Source organism: Patagioenas fasciata, chromosome 1 (genome assembly GCF_037038585.1).
Source record: "Patagioenas fasciata isolate bPatFas1 chromosome 1, bPatFas1.hap1, whole genome shotgun sequence".
NCBI lineage: Eukaryota > Metazoa > Chordata > Aves > Columbiformes > Columbidae > Patagioenas > Patagioenas fasciata.
The window spans coordinates 125415519-125441666 of NC_092520.1; the positions used below are offsets into that span (position 1 = coordinate 125415519).

The 26148-nt window shown below is 38.5% G+C and overlaps 1 protein-coding gene across 1 annotated transcript in view; it reads left to right on the forward strand.

Moving 5' to 3' along the window:
* CRYBG3 (crystallin beta-gamma domain containing 3) overlaps positions 1 to 26148 on the forward strand; it is a 99376-nt gene that overhangs the window by 53034 nt on the left and 20194 nt on the right. The window contains exons 6-15 of the mRNA XM_071816632.1: positions 4650 to 4789; positions 6156 to 6270; positions 7457 to 7492; positions 8558 to 8691; positions 10514 to 10640; positions 15173 to 15315; positions 16313 to 16439; positions 17422 to 17454; positions 21336 to 21445; positions 21972 to 22098. Of these exons, the coding sequence (XP_071672733.1) occupies positions 4650 to 4789; positions 6156 to 6270; positions 7457 to 7492; positions 8558 to 8691; positions 10514 to 10640; positions 15173 to 15315; positions 16313 to 16439; positions 17422 to 17454; positions 21336 to 21445; positions 21972 to 22098 (1092 nt within the window). The remainder of the gene's footprint in view (positions 1 to 4649; positions 4790 to 6155; positions 6271 to 7456; positions 7493 to 8557; positions 8692 to 10513; positions 10641 to 15172; positions 15316 to 16312; positions 16440 to 17421; positions 17455 to 21335; positions 21446 to 21971; positions 22099 to 26148) is intronic.

Consider the following 26148-nt stretch of genomic DNA (forward strand, 5'->3'; position numbering starts at 1 on the left):
CTACTTTCCCAAAAATAAGAGCTGAGAAGAGTTGTTGATGTTTCAATTCTGGTGTAAGCTTGTAAACAACTATTTTGCAAGGTGACAAGAGATCTGAAACAGGAGTTTATTATCTCTGTCTGCAAGATGGTTAGGCAGGGAATAACTGGATTCCTTGTGGACTCTCCTTAAGAAAAGCTCTTTTGCAGTGGGAATGTTCATAGTATTACATGAAGGTTTGTTTCTTTTGTTCGTATGGTTTGCTAGGTGAAAAGAAGTTATTAGTTCAAGAAGGGACTACTTTGTTAGATGCCATAGGAAGACAGCCAGCAGCTTCAGATGGTCTCATTTGCGAGCTTGTATTTACAGGAAAGTAATCATTAATTTCTTTAATATTATTCTATTTTACTACCAGTCTTGTTGAGTTCTGTGGTTTGGTGGCGAGGAGTGGTAGCAAGAGTGGTACAGAGCAGGAGAACTGGGAGAAAGAATTATGAACAAGTATAAAAGGTTGGAGGACCAACAGAGAGTAAGATTTGAAATAAAAAATGCTGCAAAAGCTGACACGTCCTAAGGACAAACTATGTATCAAAACTAATATGTGTCTAGACTGTATTAAAAAACAATCATGTGGATACCAGAACTAATTAGTCCTGGTTTTCAATAGACTCTTCTGTCATCATTGTTTTGACATTTAACTTAAGAAGCCGGACCTTAGTTATTCTTTGTCCTGTTGTTGACATAAAACACTACCTCATTTGAATAGGCTATTTTGATCAATTCAGTCACCATAGCTTACAGCTCCAAGGAGAAGACCTAGGAGTGCTGGAATTGTCTAGCCCTGCTGGTGCTATTAGGGTTGTAACCCTGGATCTCGAAGAACGGTGAACAGCCAAGACCACCTAGAGAGTGTTGAAGGCTCTGAGTCTCTTATGAAGGCTCTCCACTTATGGTGGAGCTCTTGATTGGACTGGAAAAAAAGAGATGCCACCGAAGAGTAATATTTAATTCTAAGGTCTTGAGGGTCATTTTAACTGTCCTCAGAAGAAGCCTTAACCTAGTCTTCCCAAAAACAGGGTTCTGTCACCTGGTGTGCCAAAAAAAAAAAGGCAAATTGTAGCACACAAAGACAAGATATTGTTTATTAAAGAGTTAAGCAAGTCTGGATGCTGGTATAAAGCCAGCACACCAGCAAGAAGAGTAACAGCCAGTATATACAAAATCTTATCACTACATTAATTAAAGAGCGTATTGGTTAGACATTTGCATATTGGTTACATAATCATTTTAGTGTATAATGAGCAATGTTCAGCTAAAGGACACTTTATCCAACAGCCTCGATATGTGTTAAAACTAATTGTGCAGGCTTCAAAACATCTGAAGCTGCAAGGTCAGTAGTCTCTGTAGTTTCTGATGAGGTGTTTTGCAAGTCACTCTCATCTTTGTTAGAGGAGCAGACTGACCAAAACTGAGAGAATTTACATATCTTTAGGGTGCGATTCGTTCTTTTAAGTGATAATGACTGCAACTTTTCTGCTGAGGGGTCTGTTGCTGTTTTTGAAGTGCCTGTTTTCTGCAAGCTAGTGCAAGTATGTGTTTTTGTAAACATCTCCGCTCCTAAAAGATGGTGAGGGAAGCACGGGTGTTCCAGGATGGCGGTGTGGAGGTAGGAGGAGATCACAGAATAGTGGAAGTGGGATGCCTGGAGGCTGTGACCTACCTGAGCGTTTGCTGGTTGTGTGTTACCACTGGAAATGAACACAACTATCTAATCTGTGTGTGGTGCTTTTTATTCTATTTTTGTCTGATGTCTCAGTAGGATAATGAATACAGCCTGAGTTTTGGCTGCTTGTGATGGCGGTGGAGGGCTGGGGGAGTATTGGGAGGAAACTTTGGTTTGTATCTGGTCTGAAATGCTGTGGTAATAGTTTTGCATGGTAGTAGTTATGCATGTGGGTATCTTATTTGAAAATCTTGACGCCTTGCAAATGAAAGGGCTTTGGACTGAAGAGTCTAGTTCTCAACCTGAGTGCTATCATATTTATTTGTGTCATTTTGGTTTAATTTCTAAAGCTGATGGCTTTATTAGGAATGTTTAAGAAGCCTCTGAATGTAATGATGCCTATTAAATATGCTCAGGCAAATACAAACATGCTAGGGCAAATATTTACCAAGCTAATGTTTACATGCTTAAATTACATAAATAAATCACATAGTACTTGAGTGTACATCTGCAATGAAATAGTATCTCATATAGCGATACTAGATTTCACCATTTTCTGCAATCTGTAAATTAATATATTTAAATTGAACTCAATATTAAGACAAAATTTATATTTGTGATTTTAAAATGTAATGTACTTCTTGCTTGAACATGTTATTACCTTTAAAAATAGATACTTGAATTGCTTTTGATGAAGACCTCAGTTTACTATGGAACACTTTGTGAAAGGTTTTGTGGATTCAATCTAGTACACACAAAAATGCCATTACAATTAGGTTTTTAATGACTTGTCAAAATTTGGCTGGAGAGAGAGAGTGATAAATGGGAGAGATTGTCTTGTGAGTACTGTGCTTTACCTGCCCTTTGGAGAATTGCTACATTCTTCAACTCTTGAGGCGGAGCCTGCTTTATGAACTTCAGAGTCAAGAAAGCAAACTTGAAAAGAAAATACAGACTGGCTTTTTCTAATCTTCAAATGAAGAAAAAATACCTCCTGCTAAATTAAAATGAAACATACTCTGTCTCATATTCTGTCTGGGCCTGCAGGCAAAGATACTTTATTTTGCCACTTGTCTAGTCTTGTAGGTACTTTGCTTCAGAATTTATCTGAAGCCTTTAAGAGTCTAGCATCATTATTTGTGGAATTCTTATAAGTGCATCTTCTGATTTTATGTATCAAGCTTTACTGTTGGATTCACAGATTTCAGCTGTATCACAGTTCAGGTATTATTAGAAATATAAACTAAATTCAAGTATTTCTTAACTGTAATTTGGTAAGGTTCATATGCATGTGAAAACTGTGAGGTGGTGTTCTTGAAACTTGTCTATCAATAATACCCTTAGAGTTGAGGAATGGTGTTACTTAACATTTTGCCATGAATTAGCATTGTACCAGAAAGTCTTTTTACCTAGTCTTTCTGGTTTTGCTCATCTGAAAATAAAAATTCTGGTATTGTAGTTATTATTGTGAAAACAAGCAGCGTGCATTGTTTGCAAGGTACAATACAGAGGAAACACAATTGTGCATGAAGGAGAGTTGCCAAAGCGGTATACTGTGTTGCGTCAGGTCTTGGAGGAAAGTGAAATAATACCCTGGAGTCCACCTGTTATAATTGCCACATTTATTGCTGGCAGTTAAATGACTTCTGAAAGAACTTTGCTAACCAAGAAGAGGTGTGTTTCTAGGTGGCATGTTACTCCATCGTTTGAAGCTCCACGCAAAGCCTCTGTGAAAAAGGAGAGCGTACAGGTGTTGTCATGAGACGGGGTGCTGGAACTTCAAGAGTTTTTGTGCCCCCTTGCTGGCTTGCTCTGCAAGCTCTTGTCTTTTGCCTTTTGGGTCTGGCAGAAGCCATGGGCCATGTGGGATCTCTCATGATGTGACCCTGCCTGCGTCCTCAACAAATCCAGTAACCAAGAGCTTCTCTGAGGGCATCCTCGGGGACAGCTTCTAATCCCTTTTTAGCACACATGCAAGGGGCATCTTCCTCCAGCGACACTTAGGAGTTTCAGGGTCTCTTAATGCTGTCCAAGCCCTTTGACCTAACACAAATGGGCCTATGGGTCAGGAGGATAAGGAGAAGGGTGCTGTGAAGATGTCACTGAGAACTGGAGGTTTCCAACCACAGCTGGGCAAACTCTATAAGCATAGGAGCTACCTTTCACTGTAACAGAAGATGGTCACAGATTCATGACAAATGCTGGGGTAGAAAGTGTTCGCAATGCCTTTTATATAAATATTATGAAATTAGTGTGGTTCAATAAAATCTCTGCAAATTCTAGAGAAGATCTTGTGTTCAAGAAGTTGTTCTCCAGCATGGTGTCTATCAGTAGAAGACCTTCAGTAAGGTAACAAGAGGTTGCTCTGCAGGAACAGGAAATTGCTAAAGTATCTACTTAACAAAACAAATGTTTTCTACTACTGTCCTTTGTCTAAAATGCTGTAGATTTGTTTAGCTTGACAGAAGATTGAACTCACGGCTGTACAGAATGCAGTACAGACCCTAATTATGACTGAGGGAGGGAGGTGGGAATGCAGTAGACATTTCTAGGAAGTTTCAGTTTTGCGTGCATCATACGTATCTATATGTGTGCTATGGAAGCACTGTCTTCAAAAAAGAAAAAGTTAGCAGTATTATATGCATGGTTTGTCTATCTGTCAGATCATATACTTGGAGAGTATTAAAATGAATTTTCTGAAAGTGGCCCAACAGGCATATATTAGTGGGAGCTGGAAATTTACTTCCCTTAGCTTTTCTAAAAATTCCAGTCTTCATTTAAAAGAAAAAATAAAAAAATCCTTCCATCATTTGAAGCCTGGAGTTAGGTTTGAAGGGTGAGAAGACAGGGGTGAAAAAAAAGGAAACATTTACTGGTCATTCCCCCGCTGTGATGGGGCCAACTCTGCAAGTGTGGATAAGCCTGACACTTTGATTTGTTTCCGCAGGACTGTGGCGTTCCAGAGGTAGAGTTCTGCCTGGCAGCTGGCAGTACAGAGGCACTTCCAATCTGCATACAGAGTGCAGTTGCCAATTTAGAAGAACTGGATGTTGAGAAAAACCCTTATATAAGAGTCAAATCGGGAGTGTGAGTACTGGACCTTTTTAAGAGCAATTTGCCAACAGTGAGGAGGAAGAGGAGGAGGAGGAGCGTTATGGGATGAAAGTCAGTCAGCAATAGGAACAATATTTGGGAAGTTTTGCTATAAATCATAACTACAAAACATACACTAGATAGTCCCAGTTCTACACTTCACCATAATGCTATATGGGTCCTAGTAGTGGAACCAAATTTTTGAGGGCATTTTTCCTCTAGTTGCTGGTAGAAGTCTTCTGTAACTCTGTCCTTGAGTAGCTTTATAAATAGAAGAGGCAGCTCAGCTATAATTAGCTTTTAGTTCATTGGATAATAGATACTGTCTCCATAGTCACCCACCCTACTATAACAATATGGCTGAATACCAGAAAATGAATATTACATCATCCAAGCATTTCTCAAGCTACAGCCATATCCTGATTTTCTGGAGAGGTGATGCAATACGATACAGGGCCCTTCGTAGCCAAGCATTTCCTGCATTCAGCACAATAGTCTGTTTCCTGGGTAAATGGCCCACACTTCACAATTCCTGAAGTCTGAGAGTTCTGTGCCTCTTCTTGTTAAATCATTGCAGAATGACATCAGCTATTCTGTTCCAAGTCTTGAGCTTGCCTTTCCACGTGAGTCAAGCATTCCTTCCCACAATCTCACCATTTGTCTATCAAGCTTGAGGTGGTAAAGGAATTGTAAACAGAGTCTTGTCTTAGTCTAGATAGAACTTAGTATAACTTTTAACTGCTTATGATGTGTGTGCACTTTTAAGAAAATAATTTCCCACGTGGTTCAATGACTCTTTCTCCGTTCCTTATTTGGTATACTAACCCTGTGTCCAGCTCCTACATTCAGCTTTCTTCCTGATTTTAAAGAAGTCTGAAGGAGTGTCAGCATTTTTAATCTTCATGTCAAAATTACAATAGTCTGCTTTCCAAAGGAGTATTGTAAATCATTTTGTTTTAACAACTTCCACTGAAAAAATGAAGTGGGGTTGATGTTAGAAACATTTAATTGCAATGGTGACAATGCTAGGTAAATTTTGATGCAAATGTCTTGTCTTGTACTGACATCGGTTTTGTAGACTCATAGTGTAACAAACTGCTTTCTTAAAAGTAAGCGAAGAAATCATTAATTTTATTCTCTTTCATTTATGTTTAGCTTGAACTGAGAAAAAGTATCTGAGATCATCTTAGCATTGATGTTGCCAGTGTGGTTAAATATAGCTCTGTTTTGATGTGCTGGCAGTATCTAAAACACATTGTTTAGCTCTTATGAATACAAGAAGGAAAATAATTTTAATAAGATATTCGTATTTGAAATCTATCTAATGAGATTAATAAGTCCTTTGTCCTTATTGTTATAGATGGCTTGCTTATTCAGACTTTAATTACAAGGGAGAGATGAAGGTTTTGGAAGAAGGCGATTCACCATCTGAAATTCCTTCAGCAGATGTAAAATCTCTGCGTCCCTTAAAAATGGTGAGGACTTCACAATTCCCTAATAAGTTGTGCGCCTTCCTTTTCCTATTGTTGCTCCCACAGAGGTTTTGGTCTAAATATAAATTAGGTTCTAATGTCCTTTCAGGGTTAATATTTGTACATGTAATGCTCATCTAAAGCCACAGTGTATTTGCAGTGCTGTAGTGGCACGGTGGTTGCTGTTGTTTGCTGGGCTTCTTCTGCATCTGCTCAAGTAAGACCATGTAGTCAGAGAGAGCACAGAGAATTCACTAGAACATCTTCCTGGGAAACTGCTGTTGTTGAGTGGAGATCAAATAAGACAGAACTGAAAGGCTCTTAATTGTATTGCAGCCAACACAAATTCATTAACTTAAAAAGCTCTTCAGAAGTTGTTAATTTTTTTTTTTTAATGCTACAGCTAGAGTCTACAGGGGTGGAAGACGAGGTGAGGAGTTTATTACCTGGTAGTATTCCTGTGACCACACATCACACAGAAGTCTTGGGAGGTGCAACTAGTTCTTGTTTTGATAGACAACATGTAGATCTAAATATGAAAGAGATGTGGAAGTGTGTAACATGTAATTCTACTGTATATACACAGCAAGCCTATGGAAAGAGAGCTTAAAAGATACAAAGGAGTAAGACCTAGCAGCTGCCGTTTTAGTTACTTATGGGAGGCAGGTGTCTTATTCCCTCACAGAGTGTCATTCACTAACACTTCCAGAGAAAATGCATTTACTGTATTTGCTCTTGGACCGTAGACATTAATAGTTCAGCCTATATTTTTTTATCTTTTGGTGTTTATAGTTTCTTAGTGTTCCACCATTTATGCTTAAGAAACTTGAAATATATACAGTAAAATTTTAAAAGTCAATTCTTAAAATTGGTCAGTATAAATTAGTTTAAAAACACATAGTAAATATTTGCTTTAGATTTCTAATAGACAAGAAATATTTTTTAATTGATTGCACCCCTACAGGCTTGGCAACACACCGATTTGTTTGTAGGTCAGGTTTATAATGTCTCTGGCCTTTATGAGTTATCATAGTATTTAAACTAGGGTTTGATTTGACCAATACTGAAAATGGTGAATATAATTACCAGTACTTCACACTCTGATAGTTCTATAAAATACATGTCAAAGCATAACTTTTAGTTTTGTATATAAATAGATATAAAATCTTTTTTATTCTCCTTTTTTTAGGGTGGACTAAAGGTACAAATGCCAATGGATGTCAAGGTAATCACTGAGGACATCGAGAATAAAATGTGAACACATTTGAAATATAAAACCTTTATTTAAGCTGTTTTATTTTTGTTGGTTATGTGGTTTGATTAAGTATTCAGTGTTTGCTGCTGAAGAAAAATTCACTAATGCTCTTACTAGTGTTCCATGAGATGTAAAAGTAGCAGTAGTTTGTTTTTTACATATTAGGAGAATGTGAATTTGCTATAGAAGAATTGTAAAGCTTTTACGAAATAAAATGTATTTTCCTGATAGACACATCAGTCACTGTAATGGAAAGGCACCAGGAGAGGTTTTCACACTTAACATACCAAGTTTGAAAAAAAGGATGGAGGAGGCAGGGGCAGGAATAAGACCCTTCCTTCCTACACCCAATCCCAATATGAGTGAGACCATGGCCCTTCTCTGATTTGAGGAGCAGAAAGCTAATCCAGAGTTATCGCTCGTTTTCCCTCCTTTTTCTAGTTATCCACAAAAATGCTCATGCTTTACATTAACTTTTAATTATACAAGTACTTGCAAGACTCAGGTGTTTTTCTGATAAATATTGCAATGAATATTAATAGCTGATTTGTGTGACACAGCAGCTGAGAAACCTCAGGGAAGTGTTAGATGCAGTCACTGAAATAACTTCAGCAAAGTACAGAGAAAGACCTCTTGTCTAATTTTGAAGGATTAAGCTCATTGTGTCTAGCTGTGACCAGGTAGGATTCAATGCAGGCTAATATACACTGCCCAAACACAGGATTACAGGATAAATCACAGTCACATAGCTGCAGAGTGCATTTGTGTAAACAAAATTGTGTGAATAAGTATCCTCCTGTAGAAATGTCTGCAAAGAGCCTGACAGGCCTATATAAATTCAGATATAGTCTCTTCAGCTTCTGGGACACTTAGGAATCAGAAGGGCTGAGGAATGCAATGCTGTATTTTTCTTCATAGTGATGGTTTGTTGGAGGGGGAAGAAAGTCTTCCACACACTGTAGCAGTATACACACCAAAACTTCAAATTACTGCTCAGGGCATACTCAAGGCATTGTTCAACATCATGTTTTCTAGATAATAATATATGAGAAAACACACTTTGGAGGATGGTCCAAAGAGTTTTCAGAAAACATCAGTTCTGTCCCAGCCCTATTTGGTAGTGAAGAAGAGTTTCAGGAAGTTGGATCAATACGTGTAATTGGTGGAGTGTAAGTATATTTCACTTCTATATTTATTTGCTTTAAAATAGGAAATCATAACTAAACGCTAAGAAGTGCTAACAAAGGGGTGATTAGAATCTCTCACTGGTAAAATATTTTTAAAAGAGAGGAATATATATTTCATTTTCTCAGTTATTTGCCTTGAATAAAACCAGCTGTCCATATATATAGCTTATTCGATCTAAGAGAATATAGGAAGATAAAACTTAAGTGTGAAAGAGGTGTGCAGACAGTGTTTACCTTTTGGATTCCAATAAACTAGGGCAGTTTATTCCTTAATGACAGCATTCATACAGTGCTTTAATTTATATTGCTTTACACTTCTGATAGTCTCTATTTAATTAAAGTGAAGTGGCCTTGGGTAGGTGTGGTCGGTCTTCAATTTGAGATTTTTAGTGCCTCTGAAATCTGTAAACTCTTTTATTGTCTTAATGGTTTTCCTTTGCCACCTGTTGCACATTATCTGGAATTAAGACTCCACCCTTATTTTTTCTTTGTTGGGGCCTCGCATTGATTCTGCGCTGCCCTGCCCCTCCCTCTGTGGTACCTGCGTGCACACACGGCATGGAAAGGGCTGTAGCACAGAGTCCCTGGGTGGGCTGCGCACAGGGTGGGCTCAGCGCCAGCTGTTCCACAGGGCTGCCACCCCCACGCATTGTGCTTTTTCAGCCTCTCCGGACACCCAGCAAGGATAGGGCTGTTTGAAAGCATGCAGGATGATTGCCTGTGCCAAAAAGCTCAGTGATAAAAATAATTTTCAGAGACTTTTATTTCTTTTCTTAGGGGATTTCAGTGTTAATACTTCAGCGTAAAGATTCAATAACATACATCCTTTCAGGCTGTTGTCAGAATTGTACAAGCAATAAATTCAAAATAATCTTGATTGTGAATACTCAAAATACGTTATGAATTCACTATCTGGGAAGCCTCAAATTATTAAAAATCATCCTTCTGTCTGTTGTGGCAGCTTTTATTTTTAATACTGTGGTAACTTAAACAGCTGAGTTAATGTAAAGCAAATGGTACTAAAAGTCAAGCTATCCCTGCCTGATAAATTTCAGTGTTGACAGAATTCGTACAGCAGTACTTACAAGGAAGTTTTAGTGAAAGAAATGCTTACAAGAAAGAAATAAGGATGGGGGGGAAAGCACTTTTTCAAATTAAGATCCATTAGAGCTTTAAAAGTCGATATGGCAAGGGTTTCTTTTAATTGAGCTTTTATCTATTTGTTCAAAATACTTTATGAAGTTTTATTTCCTCAATGTTAAATATATTCCATGTGCAATATATAGTATATATTCAATTCACTTGTCTCTTCATAGCTGTGTTTGTAGATTAGTGCAGGAAACAATATAAGCAGGTGACATTTTGTTCTACTGCAATCCATTAATTCTGTTACCAGCTCCAGCAAGCGTAGAATCTTGTCCTTTATTAAGCTATTGAAGAGATCTGCTGCTTGGTTTTTCTAATCGACAATTGGTGGCTTAAAGTGTTGAGGCCACTAGATGCATACTGGCCTCTGTAGGACCGAATATTGGTATCAGGACTATGGCTGACTGCAAGGAGGTACATGGAGAAGTGTTAAACAAATAAACTGTTGTTGGAGAAAGAATCACATGGTGGGATTTTGATCCACAAAGAACACTTCATGGGTGCCTGTTGTGATTTCAAACAAGCATTGTTTTGTTTCTTAGCCGAGTCTGTGATGCTCAGTGTTCTTAGGATGTTCTCTTCCTCTTTTATTTGTTATGGGAAATTGTGTGCAGTTGTTCTACTTTTAGTTCTTTCTTCTGTTGTGTGGTTGCTGTAGATGGGTTGCCTATGATAAGGAGCGGTACAAAGGCCATCAGTACTTGCTGGAGGAGGGAGATTATGAAGACAGACACTCATGGGGGGGAACTGACAGTGTCTTCCTGTCTTTCCGGTTCCTTCAGGCTGTAAGTACTTTTATGAATTTCACACAAGTTATGCACAGTTCTGTACATAAAGAGAAAGGTTATTATTCATATATGTTACAGCTGTCTTGGGTTTGGACATTCCATCTCTTGCCCAAGTTCACTCTCATTCTTTTCCTACTTGCTGAAATTTAGACTGCACTGTATACATTGTAAAGCAGAAGCAGGTTCTAAATAGCCTTTGTAAAGTTTATACAAAGAATCTATAGTGCAGAATTCCTTGTTTTCCTGCCAGATTTTCCAAGTATCTTACTTTTGCACTTCAAACTGTTTGCATCTCTGGAACAGAATTTTCTTAAATATTTAACATGCATAACTGTACAGTATAGTTCTTTATTAAAATAAAAATAGCTTTTCAACACAGCAGCTGTCGCAAGCCTTAAAACAGTATTACCCTCTGTCTCCGTGATTTTTGTGCCAGAAAATTTTGGCAGCAAAAACAATCATGGTGAAAAAATCCCTTCTACTAAAATGTGATCAGTGGGGGCAAAGATGAAATAATAATAAAAACTATAGCAAAGTCCAGTATTGGATGCAAAGTTTGACTTTCCAGTGATGGGAAAACATGGAATTAGAACTTCTTTATCATTTCCTTTGGTTTGGAGGGTTTTTGCTTGGGGATTTGGAGATTTTTTTCTGTATAATAGGAGTCCTGTGAGCTCTAAATACAACTGCAAAGAGTGGCTCCTTTTGAGAAGTAGTGTGTTTGCTTTGAGATTACCCAGTCTTCCTGATGAGATTTTATATTTCTGAATTTCTGAAGCAGGAATTTTGTAGACAAACTTTTAGAGCAAACTCATTGTCTCAACAGTCATTATTTAAGAACAAAACAAAAATTTAATGGTAACAAAAAAGCCACGCTTAAATTCACAATTTGGAGTTTTGATTTTCAGGAAAAGCTGTTTTTATAATCTGAATCTATCATATAACTTAAAGAGAGGAGAATAAACTAAACTGAAGAAAAATGTCCTTCTCTAGTTTGTTTTCATGTTTCTGAGAAAATGTTCTTCTAACTCCTTGTTTTGAATGTGCAGAATCCTGTTCAGTTACTGATTAACCTTAGTTTCTTTTCAAGTTATACATAGGATACTTGAGTAATTTAAATTAATCTTTTTAAATCTTCCTCTCAGCATACACACAAGCTTAAAGTTGTGCATGTGCCTAGCAGAGATGACCTTCCATGTATATGCATGTATTTCATTTGACTCACACCTAGAACAGTCAGGATGCTCATTAACGTGTTAAAAACATGTATCATTCACACTTGTAATTCATTCAAATTGACATATAAATATACACCTATATGTACATATTGATAATAAAAGCATAAGTAATACCTTTGCTCAAATTGTAGCGTAACTAAAGGCAATGAGCTCATTGGCAATAAAACTAACTAATGGCACTGGCATTTTGTTGTTCAGCTTGACCAACAGATTGGCCGCCTCTCTCTGATGTGCAATATATAGGTCAGTGTTCAGGCTTGCCATATGCTGCCTTCGTGACTTTGTGTCTGGATTTTTAAAACATTTTAGTCACAAATTCTTGTTTATAAGGGGACCTGGGCAAAAATCCAAAACTAGTTTCTGTGCACTTAAGGCCCCTTGCTGCACAGCAAGCTTACTAGCTCTTCTCTGTAATCTCAAAAATTCTGTCAGGAGAAGTGCAGTAAAGGTTGCGATGTTCTTGGACTCTTCAGGGATGTTGCTGGATATCAGATCTTTAGTGCTCTTCCCTAGAAATTCTGTTTTAGACAGACAAATTCAAGAGCATCTTTAGATGATTAAGGATTTTGTGAAGTGTGGCCAGGTTGAATTATCCATGGTCAGCTTAGGTACCTTTACTATGTACTCACTAGTGTGGTCTCATGTAGGGGCCAATCCAGCCCAGACTTTTTTGTTTGGGTTTTGGTGGGGTTTTTTTGGTTGTGTTTTTGTTTATTTGTTTGGTTGTTGTTGGTTTTTTTTCCTGGGGCATCACACCAGGTGACCTTGATTGTGTTGGCTTTACGGACAGCCGAGACCTGAAAACAATTTAGCCTGGCTCACCACGGCCTGAAGCCAAAGCTAATGAGCCCTGTGTACCTGAGTCAGCTCCAGGCAGAGTCAGAGCCAGTGTCTTTGTGGTGCTCCTAGAGCAGAGAGCGTGGTGCAGGAGCACGTAAATGGCTCTGCCGAGAGCCAGGCTGGGTACAGTATGCCGCTTAGCTTGAGTCAGGACTAGCTCTGTCGTCCTGGCTTAGTGCTACGCAAAGCTATTCAAATGTTTTTGTCCTGCGACTCTCAACATGACAGGTTCCACCGGAGCTTATTAGCGCTAGGAAAATCCAGCCAGTGTTTCTGTATGCATACCAGGGACTACAGTTGAGCTGAGGCATGAATTTAATTTCCTGACAAATCAGAAAGGTTAGACATCACGCACAAAAGGGCCATTGTTGCAAATCGCCCCTCCCCACCCACTGGTGAAGATGTACACGCATGTAGCCATACTGCAAGTGCTTTCACTTTTCATCTGTCTTAAATATTTCTGCTGCGAACAGTCACAAGCTCTAATGTGGGGATTCAGGATGTGTTTTGAAAGCAGAGATAGAAAAACTTGAAGAATCTTATCTTCCAGTGTACTCCCAGCTCTCTTATCAGCATCTATAGTGGACACACTGAAGTCAAATACAGGGCTCGTTCCAGAGGGTGCACAGCAGTTTGTACTTGGGCTGGTTTGGGCATTTAGTTCTTTTCTCCAGTGTCAGGTGAGAGAACCTGTGAAGCTGAGTTTGCCCATGGCTGTCATGATCAGGGAAAGAGCAAAGCTGCTGAGTCTCAGTTGGAGCCGAGCGTGTTGCCTTCAGACCTTTCCCACTAATGTTTTCAAGCGGAAAATTATTTGCTTTGGTGGGAAAGTCCTTTTTTGTTTCCTATTGCTTATTGTAAAAGAAGCTGTCATGAAAATTTAGGGAGGAAAAATTGATGGCTGAATTTGAAACATGTTTTAAATGTAATTACAATTGTGGGTATGTTTCAGTAATTTGAATTTAGTCAAATTATGTGCAGTTTTGGTCTAAATGGATTTTCAGAAACTCTTAAGTCCTTGCTTTAGGACTGTTAAGGGTAGCTGGTTTTCATTTGTATTAACACTGTGCTAGTTTATGTGTGGCTTTTGTTTTGTTTTTCTAAAAAGTAATCTGAAGCTGCAGTTTTTATTCATGAGGATTTTACCAGACCTGGCACTTGAATTTCTAGTGTATACCTGAAGTAGTTGCAACTTTTTAAATAAATGAAAGGAGATGGTTAACATAGTAGGAAACCAGTTTTACTACAGCATTTGTTCCATCACTTTTTAGTGTCCTGTAAACAATGCAGAGAGGTTGAGCCATGTCAGTGTTCATTCTAAAACTGGTTTTCTTTATTCATTGATTGAATCCTATACAAAGGCGTGTTGTCCTATAAAGCGTCTGTTTAGTCAGGTGAACCTGACCAAATGAATCTGGCTGCATGCTTGGCCTGGCTTTAATTTTTAAGTGTTTTTTGATTGTCTTAAGTCTTTGTTTTCTCAGTGTAGCCTTCAGCATGCTGCTCTCAGCAATAAATATGTAGTGCAATAATTCCTGCGATGGTGTCCTTAATATGTTGGTGAATCTGCGCTGGCTCCTGTATTTGCTTGATAGCCTTTTCTCTTGTTTGCAAGACTTGCTTATTTTCAATTTATTATAACATTGCTGAGTGTTTCAGAAACACTGAAATTGAATCAAGTTTGTGGGGGTTTTTTGTTAGAAGTTAAAGGAAGAAAGTGAATGGATTGTTGTTTTCTATTTCCACAAGCAGTGACTGAATTGTGTGCTTAAATTGCTAAGTGGTTAAGATACTGGAGATTTGAAACCCAAATTCACATAATCTGAAGGCATCCAAGTAATCTGGTCAAGCAACTGTGCTAGTTGAAAGCATAAGCAGTGTCACATGGCTATATAAGAGAGCACATGACAGTGTTGTGTGGGATTTATTTTGTAGCTACAGTGACTAGTCATACAATGGATGTATCCAAAAACTACAAACCCCTTTGTGCTGGAATGGTGACCTTACTCAATTTCATCTTCTCCATGATTATGCCTTGTTGCTGGGAAGGGATGAGAAAGCAGAACTTGAAGACTATAGTCATGGTAGTGCTTAGAGTAGTCATTTGTGAAGCTCTCAGAAGATCAGTGCTAAATCCCCAACCCTTTTCTTTCCCACACAAGCATCTTTGCACTCTCAGTCATCCTTGTAGAGGAAAGGATGGTGCTCAGGGGCAGCAGGTTCTTTCTCTCTTCAGTGGAAACCACTAAGGGCCATATCAGAGTGCCAGGCTTCCAGCTAGACACTTCAGTGCCAAAATATCTCATAAAGATCCTCACAAGGGGGACCTAAGCTACTTCACTGCTTTATAGAACACTGACTTTCAGGCTATAGCTCTCTTCCAGAGTATTTTGTTGTGAAGTGTCACTGAGCTCTGACAACCTGTCTTCTAATTCCTGTGCTGCCTCTTAGGATTTTATAGAGTCATCAGTGTCGCTTTTTCAGTCTGATGATGAAGATGGGAAAGCGTTAGACATCGTCAACGAAGAAATCCCAGATTTGGAGCTGGCTGGATTTGGCCCAGAGACAAGATCAGTTCTTGTGAAAAGTGGAGTGTAAGTCCACTGAAATATCTGAATGAAATTATTAAGTATTTTTCTGCACAGTTGGATTTGGGTACATCTTTTGACAAAATATATTTCACATGATACAGATGGTAAACATCAGGGGGAGAACAATGTTTCTTTCAGTTTTCTTGGTAAGTGGAAGACAAAAAAAAAAAACAACAACTTAGTTTAGTTTTCTCTAAATCTCATGGCTACACCTTGACTTGGATCTGGTTGTTCTTGTTACTAGAGAAAGCTTGTGGTGTTCCTCTAGAGGTCACATAGACTGTAGTTTCATGGTAGCAGGAAGGAAGCTTTAGCAGTCATAAAAAGAGGGATTTCAGGTATCTTAAGAACTGGGATACCTTTTGGTACAGGTGGAGCCTATACAGAAAGGATGGGCTGTGTCTTATTTGTAATAACATCAGGCTGCTGGCACTGACAATTAAAATAGTTTTTGGAGAACTATCTGAACTAGAAGCAGGGGATTAAACCAACAGGTGTGAAAGAATAAATGGTCAAAGCTGATACAGCCTACAGGGTGGACTTAGCTGACTTTTTGAAGTTCATGAGGAAAATAAAGAGCATAATTGCAATAAATAAGGAAGGTAATTAGACCGCCTGCAATGTCTGTTGAGGTAGATACTCATCATTAACTGATGATGTAGCCCTGTCTGTGGGGGGTGCTGAACAGGTAAAGGTTCAGCTGAGAGAGATTCAAAATCTTGTCACTTAAGTGTCTTTCCAATGGGCTTATAAGCAAGGCATCATTTCATGCTGAATGTGTAATTGATAGAAAACCAGGCACCCAGAGTTGCCTGTTTGTCAAAGTGGTGTTTGCAATGTAAATTTTGTACCTCTTGTTGGGTTTGGTGGTACACTGTCTGTCAGATGGACATATCAAGAAAACTCTAAAGAATATTGTTCTGTTTAACTCACTAGTATGTTCATCAAACTACACAGCACATTTTTCTGTTTTCAGTTTAATTTTTATGTCATTCTCCAGGTGGGTCGCATATCAGCAGAAATATTTCTGTGGAGAGCAATATGTATTGGAGAAAGGAAAATACAAATGTTTCTTTGACTGGGGAGGATCTAGTAAAATCATCATGTCAATTCGACCTATTAAGTTGGTGAGTTACCAGAACTTGTTAAGGGCAAAACTTAAATGATACCTTTGGAGATCAGAGTATACAATAGTGTTGTTATGGAGGCTATACTATTTAATCAATTCGTCTCTTTACTTGGAAACAAGTTAAAGACCCTCATGGATGACATATAGTAAGTCTATTCAGGATGGAGACTGAAGTGGACAATCTGGATCTTTCTTATCTGTTAAGTAAACTGTTGGGGAAACTTCATAAGAAGAACTTCCCTTTGGCAGACTGCATTCATGGAAATAATAACCTGACCTGGAAAGTTTAATTTGCCTTAAAACGTAGTAATTTATAATGCCAAATTGGTAATAGATATAAAAATAACCAAGAATTTCTGGCCCATATTGTTGTTGTATAATAGAAGTTTGTTCCCCCCTCATTTTTGTGCTAAAATATCTGTAATACACCCAATGAATAAAGATAGGAAGTATTTTTAATCCATTGCTAAGTCCAAGGTAGTGCAACTTACCCAAATAGGTTAGTGCCAGGGCTGTCAAAACTAGAATGCAAAACAGAGGCAATCCTCATTACTGAGTGTGCAATAGATGATACTGCTGCACTGAAAATAGGAAAGGAACAAACATTTAACCTTATTTTGAAGAGCACATTGTTAGGAAATAGAAACTTTCCTTAACAACATGTTGAAAGAGGCATCCCAGTGTTCTGTTGTTTTCAACAAGTAGACTCAAAAATAAATAAACATTTACATGGGCTCTAGTCCATGTTATGTGAAGTAATTAATGCTGATGGAAGCTGTCTCTGTGAAAAGGGACTGAACAGTCAGGCAGGTAGTCGTGAGCTCACAGATAGCTGATGGCAGGAGCTGGGGAAGAGAGCTGTGCCAAGAGCATGCGAAGTTTGTAATTAACAAATTTCAGGAACTTGACATGTCTTCTAGGAAACTAATTGTAATTAATTTCCTTTACTTATATGCATGTATATGTATTTATTGCTGCAGGAACCACTTGGAACGAGTGAGCCTCCACATTTGGTATGTTGACTTTATGTAACAGTCTCTAGTACTAAAATATGTTTAATAATTAAATACAGGTAATGTTGAATGTCTTGCTTTGTTACTTAAGATGATATCTCATTATTATCATCTCCAGACAGCAGAGCATTGATGGAGGAAACAAGTAGATATATAAAGGTTAAGTTTGCTAATATTCTGCTTTTTGCTTTTATTCCAGATCATACCTTTTGGTATTCTGTTCTCAAAAATGCAAGCAGTTCAGTAGGTTTTGAGTGACTTTGGACCATTGTAGCTATTTATTTTCCACTTCTTTCCTTCCTGTTTCTGGAAATTTGCTGTTACATGCATTCATCCTTTGTGGCATGTATTCTTTCCATTATTTTGCATTATAGCTGATGTGTCACTATCTTGTTTAAGTATGAGGTGAAGAAGAAAGTATAAACTGCAAAAAAATTGGACTACATACTTCAAACCTGCAGATGCATCAACTGGGGAAGCTGGTTTTTTTCAGTCTTGGATGCTGGTAGCTCTGCTTTTCATAGTCTCTCAATCATATAGCAGCAGACACGACTTGCTCCGTGCTTCCCTTTTCCTTACAATGACATATAACCATAACTGAACACATCATGATTATAACATAGCCATGGTAAATTTCTTCTATGATACACTCTGTTTCCCTGGAAATTGTGTTTGACTTGGTGACAGCTTATAAAGAGAAAGAGGTCCCTATAATTCACTTTTAGTCTCAAGAACAAGTTAGTTTGGGGCTTTGCACTTTCGGTTGCTGTCTTACAAGGTTATGTCTATTAATGTACCTTTGTGGTATCTTTCAAAACCAGAAACCTTCTCTAAGTGTTTCTGCTCATTACCAAGGATGGTCTGTGTTTCCCACAATGTTCTGTGCCTACAGGGCTCTCCTGCCTTCCTGCATTAGTTGTTTGATTTATTTTTTCTACCCTGCAGTGTGCTGCTAGCATGGGTGAGGATCTAAGTGGTTATACTGCTCTATGACATGCTCTTAATTAAGCAAATTTGGAAAACTTTGTTTCAAGAAACATGACATTTTTTTCAGACTAAAGAGACTTTAGAGTTCAATGGTTCTGTTTGTTTAAACTTAAGAATTTTGTCATCTGGACACAATTTTGTTCTTTCTTGTTTGATGGCTACAATAGCTGTAGGACCATGGGAAATACATTGTGTTACTTAGCAGGTTGACCACACCCTTCTTTTTCTACAAGTATTCTAGTTCTACGGTTTTATTATTAACCCAGGACTACAGGAAATGTTTCCTGTTTGAAGACATAATTGGTGTATTATTTTAGTCTTAAACACTGATTTCCTGCCAGACCTATTCATATGGTAGTTTGCAGCCAAATTCAAACACTGGCAAGTATGTTCACAGTAAGGCCTTGGTAAATGATACCAGATAAAATAACCAACTCAGAGGAAAACAGTGAGATCCAAACAGTTGAAGATAATTTTGTCTCTGTCTTCAACCCTCCTACTTTTGCAGGATCTCCCAAAAACTATTCTTGAGTGATTTAATCCAGTTTTGCAGACATTTAAGATCAATTGAAACCTTGGAAGTTTCAATAAATTGTGCTTTTACCGTCTTCTTATTTCCAGTGATATGTGGGGAAAAAAAAAAAACACCAACACCTTGGTGTGTGTATCTGCACAGTCACCTTCATATACAGAAATCTAAATGCCGTTTTCAAAAAATACTACACTGACTTATCACTATACTGGTTTTCATAGGATTCTGCCCTAAAGCTGGGATGGGAGGAATATCATTCATATAGCTACAGTTCTTTTAGGACAGGAAATACTTTGAGTAAGTTTTTGTGGGAAAACATTACTTAGGATAAGAACAGTCTTTGGATAAATAAAAAAAATTCCCATTCAAAGTAAAAGAAAAGTTTTCATGTGTGCAACAGTCTCTTACTTTGGAACTCATGAGCGTGGTGCTTATGAGCTGGCAAATCCTTATGCATCCTAGTATTTGACCAAAAGCCCCATATACTGGTTATTTTGAATGGTTACACATTCTCCCACCTTTAATAAACATACGTCTGAGCTAAGGGAACTGTTTTCACTCTCGTTAAGAATGTGTCTTTTTTTCAATCCTGGTTTTAGTTGCTAATCAGAAATTGAAAAGCAATTACATTTTCTTAAATGTCTCAGTATCTCCCCTGACCTTTTCTTCCTGCCAGGCTCCCTAGTAAACAAAGTACATATAACGTAAGAATGGCTGAAGTCACCAACTCCAAAAAGACATTCATTTTATTCATTAAAAATAAAACTCAGTTTTGCCAAGCAAGAACAAAGCCTCTTTCAATAGCAACTGACTTACACAGATGATTTAGGAAGCAGAGATAATTGCTGCGATAACTTGTATTTTAAAATGCTGTCCATTGGCTTCTCATGAAGCAAAACTTCATATAGTAATGTCAAACACTGACAAAGTAGAGAGAGCTGCAGTTTGAGACTAATTGCAGATATGCAATGTTTTCACTGAGGAGTCAGCACTTCACCCCACCTTTTGTCAAATTAACACCATCATTCAGTATTAGACGTATTCTGTATAAAAATGAGTTATCAATCTTTTAAAAGCCTTGCATAGCATCTGACCTATGAAAGACAGTGTGCGTATATATATTAGTTTATAAAGAGATTTGAGATAAGTGGTTAGAAAATACCATATAATTACAGCTTAAATAGATACTATGTGATGTAGCAGTGCAATTATATTTACAGAAAAGTCAGTTACCCTTTATTCATGATATTGTAGCAGATTTGCGTTCTCCAATTTGCAGTTACAGTGTGCAAGACCAGGTTAGTCCTTTCTTGTTCTTTCTAACAGGAAACACATTCATTTCTTTTAAAAACATAGATGGAGCTTTTCCGTAAAATCATTTGCTGATACTCATATTTGGCCCTCTTGCTCGGTACTGGCAAAAGCATTTGATTTATTTTCTTTGGCAGGAAGGTAGGGCAATTTGGGGCATGAAGGGGAAAGCAGCTCTTGCAACAGCCATTGTGTTTTTCTTCTGTTACAGAATATGAGCTGTTCTCTTGATACAGTTGCATTTTTCATTCTTTCCCAGTCTCTCTTTCAGGCTTTAAGGGAAAAATTCACCTCAGTTACACAGTGGTGGCCCAAGTGTACAGAATTCTAGGTGACTTTTGCTATAGATCATAGGCTGTATCATATGACTTTTTTTCCTCTTCTTTTCTGTTACTGCAACACTTCAACTTTATTGCTTTTTCAGGGTGAGTTGATCACATCTTAGTGGTGGGATATGGTTCAATGGGGCTTGAAGTTCTTCACCATGACCTGTAAAAACAGCTTTGCTGAACTTCACAAGTTCCTGGCACATCTACCAAGCTGTGCCAAATTTCCCCAGAAATTTTCGTGCTAGTTTTTAAAAGGGAAGCTACCTGTGATCACTGTGGTCACAGAAGATTTCAAGGCACTTTGTCAACAGTAGCCCTGTAGCTTTTGACCAACATTTCTCCATCCTGTTTTGAACACTGGATTGCTGAACTGTAGGAAGACTGAGCTGCAGTTCAGGGGTACTTTGGATGGAAGATAACATCCTCAGTCCTAGCCTTCTCTTTTTCTCTAGGCCCTCTCCTGCTGCAGTTGCACTTATGCTTGACAAGACTGCTTGAGCACAACTGGGAGGCATCCTGTACCGGTCCCAGAGACAATAAAACACTTGATCTTTCTAAAAATAATGCAGCTGTAAAGGACTCCTTAAATGAGAATTCATTCTATTTATTGTATCATTGTGAATTGAATGGATACTTCTCTAGGAGCACTTCTCTGTTTACATTAATGATAATGTGTTAGTTTTCCTACGAGTCATTGGTTTTGTTTTGTTTTGTTCTTGTAGCTCAAAGCTTTCAGTAATACACATTTCCAAGGAGCATGTATAGATTTCACAGCAGAAGTTTCTGATTTTACATCATTCATACCATGTTCTTTTAAGGTTCTTCGTGGATGGTAAGTCTGTTGTTTTACATGCCACCATTTTAAGTAAAATGAAAATTTTTATAAATGCTGCTAAATTTCAGGCAGCTGAAAGTGCATAACACCCATCATATTCCATCATGTTTTAGACGCTTTGTCTTGCAATGCATCTCAGTAACTGTCGTCCTGTCATTGATTGTGGGTAATATGCATTTTGCTTTCCCTGTGGGAAGTTTGCACAGTTACTGTGATTCTTTTTGTTAACTCCAGTTAGAATTTATTCCAGATTTTCAGAACTTGGTACTGTAGAAGTGTCTGCATTCCACTTGCGTCGTTTGACTCTGGAACGGAGATTTCTGTACCACATGATTGGATTTTGCTGCTTTGGTTGCCTTGTTGTGTAGCCTTTCAAGCCGCCTTACTTTCAAGCTTAACAAGAACAAACAAATTTGTTATTCCTCATTTCCCTAGCAAATACTAAATCTTGAAAAAAAACCAAACCCTTACTGTTAATAAGAAGCTAGAGCAGCTAATCTGTTCTGTAACATTATTCTTGCAGTTGGCTCCTGTATTACCAAGGGGAAATCGCTGACAATCACTGTGTGCTGGAAGAAGGCCTCTACGTTGACCTCAGTTCCTGTGGCTGCCCAACTGCTACAATCAAATCCCTCAAGCCTATTCAATATGTAAGGACTTTATTGGGAAACAAACAAACAAAAAAAAAGTTTTGGAACTCTTTTCCTAGTCAGATGTCTGAAGCAAGTGCTTGCACTAAACAGACTCCCACTCGGGGAAAAGAGTGAATTTTGTTTTCTTGGCTTATGGGATTTTTTGGTTTAGGATCAAGCCAGGCTGCGTGCGTGCATACATGTGGTTGATTGTAGGCACACTGCTCTTGGGTGTTCTGGGCTCCAAGTTGTTCTCTTTAGTATGAGTTGTATTGGTTGGCATTTTTCTGACCAGTATTATACAGTTCAGCAAGCTTAGTACGCAGAGAGACATGGATTTTATCACGTTGTCTAAGCATATGGGACTTCTTCTATTAGGCCCACAGCCAAAGTTCTGTCTTAAAGCAAACTACACGCAAAAGACATAAAAATTGAAATTATAAGGTAGCATATACTTGCCATAATCTTTTTAATTTACTGTTTTACAGAAATATTAAGAAGGTTTTCACCTCCTAATGGCGTCTCAAATCGCAGTTCGATAAAGTGGTGTCATATACACATGCATGTGGCCTGTGAGCTATGTATGACACATCACGTAGTCCAGTCCAAAGCTCATCTGGCCATCTTTGCTCTTGGTGACCTCTGAGACACAGGACAAGTACTTATTACATGTGCATATATAGTCTTTGTGTGACTTTCAGGTCACATTGGTTGTGCTACCCAAGCACTCAACTTCTAGTCAAGTGACCTATTGTAGCAGTAAGGTGAGATACAAGGTCCTCTATCATCAGGAGATCAGATGGGAATGCATTGTACTATTCAGTATAACATATATACAGCTTTGTAACCCTGCACACAGGACATACATCTCTGGAGTCTTGCTGTCATGTCTGTGCCTTTGTCTTATATCCCAGTATTCTGCTATGCAAGAGCATAGAAGATTAGCTGGCCATAATGCTATGTCAGTAAAAGAGAAGCAAGTGGCTGTTCTGCCCATGTCTCTCTAGCACTGACCAACTTCTCTAAAACTCTTCCTCCTTCCCTGATCACACACACACAGAGTCTATGTGATGTGTGTCCTTCCACGTAACGATTAAGAAACTAGACATTAAGATGGCTCAATTCATTTTCCTTCAAGTATTAATGTCCTTTTTTCTATTTGTGAACAGATTTAAAAAAAAAAAAGAAGCAACAGCTATGGGTGTGGTGGGAAGGATACACAGATCAAGTTTCAAAGCTGGTCTTCACACTGGGTTACACAGATAGAGTGACTTCAGTGAAGCTATAGCTTCCCATCTGCTGAGAGCCTGGTTTTCAGATTAAAGAGCTCTTTTTCACATTAGGCTTTTGGACTGTGCTCTGCTAAATCAGAGCAAAGTTTTGACATGAAATGGTAGGTCTCCTCCAAATCCCCCAGCCTGTAATCTCACAGGGAAGTAACTGCAGTTTGGCACCGTAGGAAGCTACTGGCAGCCCATGATTATGGAGGGCCAAGCCCTGGGAGAAGCATGTTTGGCAGGCTGCGTGTGGGATGCTTACACATATCTTCCTGTGCTAAGTGCCCTGCACCTCTTAGTTCAGTTCCTCCTTTGCAAATAGGAGGCCTTGTATTTCACAAAATCGAGGCACTAAACGGTGTAAAATGCTATTGAACCACACCTGTTTTACAAATAGAAATGCCCTCATCAGCCCACAACGCTGTGTGACGGTGCTTGCAGGCGTTGTGCAGCACAGACGTGATGTTCAGCACGCAGCAGCAGTGAGTTTGGTCGGTGGTCAGAAACAGCCGTAGCTAATTCTGTGCATTGTCCGCAAGGCACTGTTCTTGGAACAGAGCCCTTTTTATTACAAGATATTTCTGTTAGCTCATTCAAGAGAGCAGTGAGCATATTCCCAAGTGGAATTTTTGCAGAACTGTATTGAATTCAGTTATGACATTGCGAGCCCCTTCCATTGTTCAGCTCTAAATACCAGCCCAGTTTCAGACCTAAGGTGTGTATCTCGATAGCTCACATGTAAGAGGGAAAATGTTTTGCCCTGAATGTGCACTGTCTCCTTCCTGCACTACTCTAAGCAAGATATATTTGCCGCAAGTGTCACTGTTAGGAGGACTCTCACGCTGGGGGGAGCCACGTGTTGCTTCACTGTGTGAGGTTTCTGTGTCCCAGATGTTGACTAGAAGTACAGGCCCATGTGTGGCACTGGCAGAGGGGGAAAAAAAAAATGCTTTTAGCAGTACAAAGGACTCCTAAGGCTAGCTCATTACCAGCCTTTGAAAACAGTCCAGATCCCTTGACTGGTGTAGGTGCAGTCCAGCTGTATATTTTAGAAATAGATTGTTTCAGCCAGTCCTTTGGGGAAAAGAGAACTAATCTGCTGGAGGAAAAGGGGACACAGGATCTGGGTATTCCCCTTCTGATCTGCAAGATTGGAATGATAATTAACTATATGTAACCTTGATATTGTACAGCTGAGTGAAGCACCAACTCTGGGCCTTTATCTGTGGGATGTGTGTAAGAATATAAGCTTATTTGTGTGGGGCTCACTCCAAAGCAGCTGTGAAGCACAGCAGTCAGCACAGGCCACTGCCACCTGCGGGATGCACAGCTTGGCTGGGCTTCCACACTGATTTCTGCATCTGACCCTGAATCAAGATGCCCTTTCTGTTCCTGTCTCTTCTGGTCACTGAAAGGAACACTTAGCAATGTTTTTTGTAATTACATGTAGCAATATCTTCAGTGTAACTTTGAGTTTTCACTTAAAATCTTTATTAACTTTGAGGGGCTTTTTGGATGTTGTCAGCTGCCGTGAGATTGCTGGTCTCTCCATTTTGGAAGGAGAGTTTGAGTACTGAAATTACATGTGTGTAGTGCTTCTTCAAAGCATGGGTGTGCTTTTGTGACCTGATGGAACATCACTAAGGTGGCAGTGGGTTTTTTGTGACAAAGTTAACAGTACTGCCTTAATCTAAACTGAATGGCTCAGAAATTCTGCAAAGATTGACTGATATTTTTAAAAAATAGATCAACTAATTGAAGATAAGGAAAGGATTTGAGGCAATAGTTTGTTCTCTGAAAAACCCAGCTTTGATGCAAACAAACATGGCAAATGTTGTAAATGAAAAAAACTAAGGATTTTTATTTTTTTTGTTTTAGGAAAGTAAACTTCTGAGTTTTTAGTTTGAAAATTGCCAGAAATATAGTTTGCTTGTTTGAGCTTAACTACATAACCAAATGAAAATTCTCATTCTAAATCACTGAGTTGGCCCAATTCATATAGAAAAAAGCCCAGAACTTTCAGGGCAATGCAAAATTAATTTGGATAAGAAAACAGACTCAGGCTAGCAGTGGTCTGATTTCTTCACTGTGATGACAGTATTTTAGGTTGGCTAACTTTTGTTCTAACCTTTACTTCTTGGAGGGGTGTTTTATGGGTTTTTTGCTGAAAAGTAAAGTCATTATTTAAGTATGGCATGCTACCCCTACCCCTTCCACACACACAATCACCTATTTGTCAAGAAATTCAAATTAACATGGTTCCACTTTGGTTATTTCCCCATTTATTATGCAGTAGTGTCATAGAGGACTTAAGCACATCTTTGCAAACAGTTTCCTCTACTGTTTGTTGAGGAAGCAGCAAAGTGAAGTTAGGTAGGTTTGTGAGGAGTGGGGAAGGTGTTCCCTTATTTCTAGGAACCTCTTTCCCATCTTGGCTTATTCTCAGAAGTGTACAATACTCAAACTAAATCTTTAGGAGACCATGCCTGTATTTTTTCTGCTGCTGTACCATTTCACTCCAATTCAAAATGGACAGTTTTGTCCTTCTGGTAGCATTTAGGAAAAACTATAGATTAATAAGAGGATACAAAGAGAAAAAAACATATCTGTACTTTGATAATTGGAAAATAATTTCATTTGGTTTTGATATTCTGCGAAGAAAAATAGTGTTGCAATACCCATATATTAATCTAGATGGCGTGTTGAAAAGCGACATGTGACATGGCCTCTTCCCTAATGGAAAGGGGAATGCTTCTAAAAGACCAATGACTCCTTTTTGTTTACTATTTTA